The 7180-nt window shown below is 41.4% G+C and overlaps 1 protein-coding gene across 1 annotated transcript in view; it reads left to right on the top strand.

Moving 5' to 3' along the window:
• Positions 1–317: 317 nt before the first annotated feature.
• psme4b (proteasome activator subunit 4b) overlaps positions 318–7180 on the top strand; it is a 48379-nt gene continuing 41516 nt past the window's right edge. Inside the window, exons 1-5 of the mRNA XM_085170947.1 lie at positions 318–747; positions 1283–1423; positions 3614–3730; positions 6175–6219; positions 6415–6564. Coding sequence (XP_085027073.1) covers positions 542–747; positions 1283–1423; positions 3614–3730; positions 6175–6219; positions 6415–6564 — 659 coding nt within the window. The 5' untranslated portion in view covers positions 318–541. The remainder of the gene's footprint in view (positions 748–1282; positions 1424–3613; positions 3731–6174; positions 6220–6414; positions 6565–7180) is intronic.

The following is a 7180-nucleotide window of genomic DNA, read 5'->3' as shown; positions in this document are numbered from 1 at the left end:
GATATTCTGCAGATTAGCCTGCAACGCGCGCGCTTCTGGGATCTGTAGTCCAGAGTGACGATTTTCTGAATGAATCCGAGTCAATTACACAGTGTGCATGAAGGTCTTCATATATCAAAGGCCTCTGTTATTAGACTCGGTGGTGCTGAAATCAAAGCTTGACCTCAGAGTAATGCGCCCTTTCTAGCAACCGGTAGCGCCTCATTTCTCTCAAACCCCTGCCGTGCGTCACGCTCAGCGCACGTACCCTACTGCTCCCCCACCCATGTGCCCAAGGCGACCGGGCAACCATGAGGTGTGAAGTGAGAGTTGACAAAGCGCCCGGCACTGCAGGCCTGAGCGAAACCGGCCCCCTCTGCGCTCAGGGCTTAGCCCGGCTCAATTAGCGTGACATACTTTCCTCTGTGATCGCCTGCCTTCCGCCCGACTTCTGGACACAGCGGATTATGCCCACTAACTTCGGCTGCGCACTTCCCAGGAGGCACAACAAAAAGGTTTTCTTTACCATTTTACACACAGTTTCAACAGAAAAGTGACTTGTATGACAGCGGAAATGACTGTGGGCAGGGATATGGCTGAGTTTATTCCTCAGAAGGAGATTGTGTATAATGGCTTGCTGCCTTACTCTGACCGGTTGGACCGGGAGGCCACGGAACTGTTGGCGGAGATCAAAGCGAACCTGTGCAGAGCTGTCCTCCTCAGAGAGCTGTGGCCCGGGGTCGCTTTCTGGTCCAGGAAACTTTTCTCGTAAGTATTGAAGAACGGTTGGCGTATGATTTAGACTACCTAAAGGTAACTTAACCCATAGCCAAAGATTCATAACAGTGGGCTTAACAATGGCCCGCATCTTAAAATAAAATTGTGACGAGTTAAGCAAAGTTCATCAGATAGTACATTTGATTGTTACATTTGAAATAGACTGCAATCTGTCTGTGGTTAGAGGTGGAAAAACTTTAAAAGTGTCCTTTGCTGTATTCTTAAGTCTGGAGTTCCAGGAATATTAGTGCACAAAAGCATTTAAAGAAGCAGCTACTTGGTGTTATTGACCTGTCTGCCTTAAGAGGACATCAGGGCATAGTGTTCTGCCTTATAACTTTAATTAAAGGCCGAACCTTAATTCACTGTGTGACTTGGCATAAACTCAAGTTCAATAGATTAGGTTTAGTGTTGAGACAGTCGTACACTGTAGCTGTGTAAGCCTATTCACTGTTTCAGAATATAGGTTAAGTATAGGAAGTAGGAAGCGATCATCCGTTCGCTCAGTGTCCTCTCTCGCCCTTAGGTTTCTGAAGCTGTACGGCCGCAGGTTCAGCAAAGATGACCACATCCTCTTCATCAAGCTGCTCTATGAGTTGGTCACGCTCCCAAACCTGGAGCCACACATGATGCAGAGCTATGCCAGGCTGCTCATTCAGCTTCTCAAGTGGGTGTGAATGCAAATGTACACAAATTTAAACGGGGATGTTGGGGTGAGGGGGTCATGGTAAATCATAAAATCCTCTCAGAAAAAATAGCAAACAGAACGAGCTGGATATTGGTTCGAAATTAAACGAGTTATGATGAATTTAACTGTCGACAGACCTTTTGCCTTCATGAACACGTATTAGGAGGCAACTCATGTGTGATGGCAATTACAAATTGCATCTGAGAAAAAAGATCCTTTTTCAAAACTTAAAAATTATTTATTTATTATTTAATTCATTTATATTTAACACTTTCTTGGAAAAACCTAAAGCCTGAATTATCCATGATGCAATGCATGGGAAGACGAATTTCAGGGCCTAGATGGAAAGAAGAATAGACGCAATACTGCACAGTAAAATAAGTGATAAAACATACCAGAAATACATATATAAGTATTGCACAGCATTTTTATGGTGATGAAAGCCACCATCACGCTGAGGAGAAAGCTTAACTCCTCTGCATGATCCTCTCTTTTCCTTCCTTTTAGTAAAATGAGAACAGGAAGCCATACGATTGGTAAACATCAATGCACCATAAGTGGCGTGACATGTTAAAGTGAAATTTTGCACTTACTTGTTTTCCATTTGTAACACAGTCATTTGATGAGTCAAATCATTTGCAGAGCCGGGGGGGAATCAAACCAAATTATTTTCGAAAATGCTGCATCAGTGTGTGAGCCTGAACCCGAATCACAAATCATTTATTAAAAAAATAAATAATAATAAATAAGCTCAAAATTTTCACCCATTGGGTATAAAATCACACATTTAAACTGAAAATATAGAAGTTAAATCTGCCCTTTGTCAACAAATGGTATGAAACAAAACAAAGGATCTCTGCAAAATATCTCCTATGCTCTTATGAGTTTCCCAGATGCCAATAAATGGCAGATCATCCTCTGAAATGTCAAGTGGAAGTTTAAAGTAGCGTATAATATTGATACTTGGTTGGTATATTGTGTTAATATCTTACAACCATAGAGCAGAAGTTTAAATTTCCTTACACGCACAAATGCACTCAAAGACACTCTGAAAGTAAGTACAGGGGGCAATAAAGCATGCTGGCTTAACATTTATTACTCTTTAAGCGATGCTTTTGTCTCTCAGATCAAATTTGTCACTTCTCCAGCGACAGTAGGGTTTTCTCCAAGACGGTCACATTAATCACTTCCCATTTGTCACCAGTTGTTTTCAGGATTTTCACATCCATCACAAAACAACCTCTTAATGTAGACGTCATTTGTCTGAGTGTTTTCCATTAGATGAAAAGAGAAAGATCTGGGCTAAGCGTATATGAAGTGGCAGGTTTCAAAGCTGAGAGATGAGCATCAGGTCTCAAAAGGCAGCTTTTTTTTCTCATCTTTTGGATTTCGCCGTCATTTTCCCGATTGTCTCTTCTTTCCTTCATTTTTCACATCTCCCAACTGAGAGTTTGTTCCATAGTTGTTAGATGAATAAGTGGGGAGGATTTAGAGGTTGTGGAAATCATGCATATTCTCATCTGCACAGACTCTCAACCTATTTCTGAGGTTCAATCCCTTAAAACTGGGATTTTACAAAGAGCAAAGTAATACAAAAGCACAAAGAGAGCAGAGTGGAAGTTCTCAGGAGGATTAAAAAAAACTGCTCCTTTTTAAGCTTAGAGTTCTCATAAGGGGCACACCATTACTGTGCAATCTAAAAGCTTAACAAGGTGTTTAAAAGAAAACAACAAAAAGTAAAGTCAATGCATGGTTAGCTTGCAGAAAGCCAATTATGCCCACTGCTAGATCTTAAACATGTCTAATTTTTTTCTCAGTGGAGAGTGTTATGAATGTTGGATCACGAGTATTTTATACCAAGTGAATCTACGCCTGCAAATTACTAATGCCTGCTGCTGTCAGTCCACTTATGCATTATTGAATACAAAGAATCACAGCGTTGTGTTTGCATACATGCCAATAAGATGGCAGTCATCATGCTGAGTGCAGCCTGTGAAGCAGTGACTCATTTTCTCCATGATTACAGACTCTTTCAGACGCCCTGTGGTCTTTCACTTCAATATGACATTATTATTATTAGAGGCTTAAATATCTAATAACCTACCAGGACCCTTGTAAAAGCATTATAAATAGGCCAGACAGCTGATAACGGACTTCTTTTTCAAACAGGAAGAAAGAACTTCTATCAAGAGATGACCTCCAGCTGCCGTGGCGGCCGCTCTATGATCTCTACGAGAGGGTCTTCTACTCCAAAACTGAGCACCTTGGGCTCATCTGGTTCCCTAAGTATGAAGCTTTATATTTAATTGTAGCTGTTGTGACATATGGTAAAGTGCAGTATCAAGATATGTGTTTTGAATTAAAGAAGATTGCGTACACAGTAGGAAACCTGCTTTCTTTCCTGCCAAAAATGACACGAGAAGATTGATGCTACTTTCATGCCTGTGTGTTAAATATGAAGATACTTACAACAGTAAACACAAAACCAGCAAACCGGCAAACTCAAAGGCTCAGTTTCTGAGACATGGATTATGCCTAATCCTAGAATAAATCCTTTTTTTTTAAAAATGAGATCTTCATTGTATTTTTCCTTTAGTCTAGGACTAGGCCTAATCCATGACTGGGAAAAGGGTGACGGAGTAGAAACAATGAGAAACAGCTTGCTGGGCTCTCTGAACCGAAGGTATCAAACTCATTTTAGGCAACTGGCTTCTTCCAGCCCAAGATTATCCCACATTGGCCAGGCTCCTAAAACCTTTTCATAACCACCTATTAAAAAATATTTTTTCCCTTTCTAAAGAACTGCAAGTACACACTGAACAGTTTGTTGTAGTTACAAACAAAGACTACTGTAAGTTAAACAACTTGATTTAACCAGTGTAGTGTTGTAGGCAATGTGTAATTATTTATTTTTTTGGTAGTAAGCCTACAAAAGTCAACAGACTTCGACCCTCCAGTTTTGACATTAACACCCCAGAGAACTATTCTCAAGATAAACATCCATACAGTGACAATCCTGAAATGATGTCTTCCAGTAACATCCTTGTGTGGTTGACATGAAGAAACATTTCCTAAAGAACATAGACTGTAGCCAAGGCTTTTCACTCCATTTGCACCGGTTACTAACTGGCCACCTTGATAGATACACATCTTCAACTGCTCTTTAACACCAATTATCTAATCAGGTAATCCAATGGCAGCAGCTCGATCTATTTAGGCATGTAGATATGACCAATACAGTCTGCTGAGGTTCAAACCAGGCGTCAGAATGGGGAAGAAAGGTGATAAAAGTGACTTAGAAACTGGCATGGTTGGTGTTGCCAGATGACCTGGTCTAAGTATTTCAGAAACTGCTGATCTACTGGGATTTTCCCACAAAATCATCTCTGAGGTTTCCAGAGAATGGTCTGAAAAAGAGAAAAAAGACAGTGAATGGCAATTCTCAGGCTGAAAATGCATTATTGGTACCAGAGGGCAGAGGAGAATGACTCCAAAAGCAACTCAAATTCACTCATCGCAAAGAAAGTACTGTATGCACAAGAGAATCTCAGAAGGCACACTACATCAAACCGAATGAGCTATAGCAACAGAAGACCACACCCAATGTCACTCCTCTCAGCTCAGAACAGGAAACTGAGGCTACATTTGCACAGGCTCACCAAAATTGGACAAGAGCAGATTGGGAAAAAGTTGCCTAATCTGACGAGTCGCAGTTTCTGATGCAACTTTCGGGTGGCATAAAAAACATGAATGCATGGATCCATTCTGCCCTGTGTCATATAGAGGGCAGAATGGTGATATAATGTTGTGGAGGATGTTTTCTTGGCGCACTTTGGGCCCCTTAGTACAGACTGGGGATCGATGAGACACCACAGCCTGTTTGAGTATTGTTGCTGACCATGTTCTTCCCTTTGTGACCATAGTGTAGCCCATCTTGGCTGCTTCCAGCAGGACAACATGCCATATCACAAAGCTCAAATCCTCTTAAACTGGCTTCTTGAGCGTGACAGTGAGATCATTGTACTCAAATGGCTTCCACAGTCCCTGAACTCAATCCAATAGGGCACCTTTGGGATGTGGAGCAAGAGATTCACATCACGGATGTGCAGTCGACAAATCCGCAGCGGCTGTGTGATTCTATCATGTTAATATGGACCAAAATCTCTGAAGAATGTTTCCAGCACCTTGTTAAATCTTTACCACAAAGAATTAAGTGTCTCAGGAGTGGATATTGCATTCCATTAAAAAGCAGTATCACTCCTTATAATTCACCCAGTGGCCGCACTGGAAACTTACAGCTGTGTGAATCTGTGTAATCGCCATCAAAGGTCTTCCTGCTTTGATGTTTTAAATATTTTATATTTAGATTTGGGTTCTGTTTTATGGCTTTGAAAAAGTACTGACTTGTAATCAGACCGCACTATGACCACACCCATCACCAAAGCGAGGCTTTGTTCGGATGTTATCTACATTCCTGTTGTGTTTTGTTACCGTGTATTACTTGGTTGCGATGCTGTTGTGTGTGTGACATAATCTGTTGCCAGACACACACAGTCGCACACAAACTCATAAAGAGAAAACAATACCAGCCTTGCAGTCGCAGCTGGTACAAATCTGAGTTGTGGTCTGAATGTTGAAGGTTTGTTTATTCCTGATGAGGACATGTGGATCTCACAGCATAGCTAAGACACACGCACACACTCACACCTCCTCTCTGTGCTTATTTGCAGCAACGTGGACCACATTTTGAAAGCTTTGATCAAAAGCTGCAGACTGTAAGTCTCATCCTCTGTGATCATATAATTTGGGCAGCAGATAATGTGCTGCTTTGATCTTCAGTTGAGCTATGTACTGTAGATCATTGTGTGTATTTGCACCTGTAGCCATCTTTGCTTGTCTGCATCTATTTGTGCTCACGTCTATCTTTGCTATATGTGTGTTTTTGGGTATCTTTTAATGATTTTTCTTAGGTATTTCCCTGCATCATCCACCAAAGAGATGCTGGATGAGTGGCGCCCCCTGCTGTGTGTGTTTGATGTGGTCATGCAGAAGGCCATCAGCAACATGGAACTGTTTCTGCCAACCATCATGCCCCCGGAGGAACACAGCCAGGGCTTCCAGTAAGTGGGCCAACTTGAATGGCTCTGGTTTGAAACAGTGTTATCCTCCAAGTACAGCTTGTCAGAGCCAGAGCTGACACAAAGGGTACACAAAGAGGTACAATATGTTTAACTTGTTAGTAAATCTCAGCATTTAAGGGATTTGGCTTTTTCTTGTAATGTTCAAAATGCATAGCCACTTTTTCAGGCTTTGTAAGCATTTACACCTTTGCTCCTGGGAGCTTTAATGAATAGTGTTCCTCTTGCATCAGCAGTGCTTCCTTGCTCTCTTTGTTTTGCTAATATTTTGCTTTTTCTGGAAAATCTTTGCCCCTCTTTCTCTGCACTCTTCACGGCCACGTTCCAGCTACCAAGCCTCTTCAAAGCCTTCAGTGCATTCTTTAGTTCATTTACTCCTTTGCAAACTATTTGTCTGGATTTATTCTTGGATTCATAAGTACTTTCTGCACAATTTCCACAATACATCATCTTTAATACTCTATTTTTCCACTTCAGTTTTTTTTCTCTTTCTCATCCAGAATATACAGGGGAGGGAATGAGATCATATTTTGGGGAACTTGAGATTGATGAGGGGGATAAAGCCTCAGGTGTGTGTGTCATTGGGTGTGAATGTAAT

This window comes from Neolamprologus multifasciatus, chromosome 8 (genome assembly GCF_963576455.1).
Source record: "Neolamprologus multifasciatus chromosome 8, fNeoMul1.2, whole genome shotgun sequence".
NCBI lineage: Eukaryota > Metazoa > Chordata > Actinopteri > Cichliformes > Cichlidae > Neolamprologus > Neolamprologus multifasciatus.
Note: the sequence above shows the minus strand (reverse complement) of the source record. Positions and strands in the feature narration are given on the sequence as shown.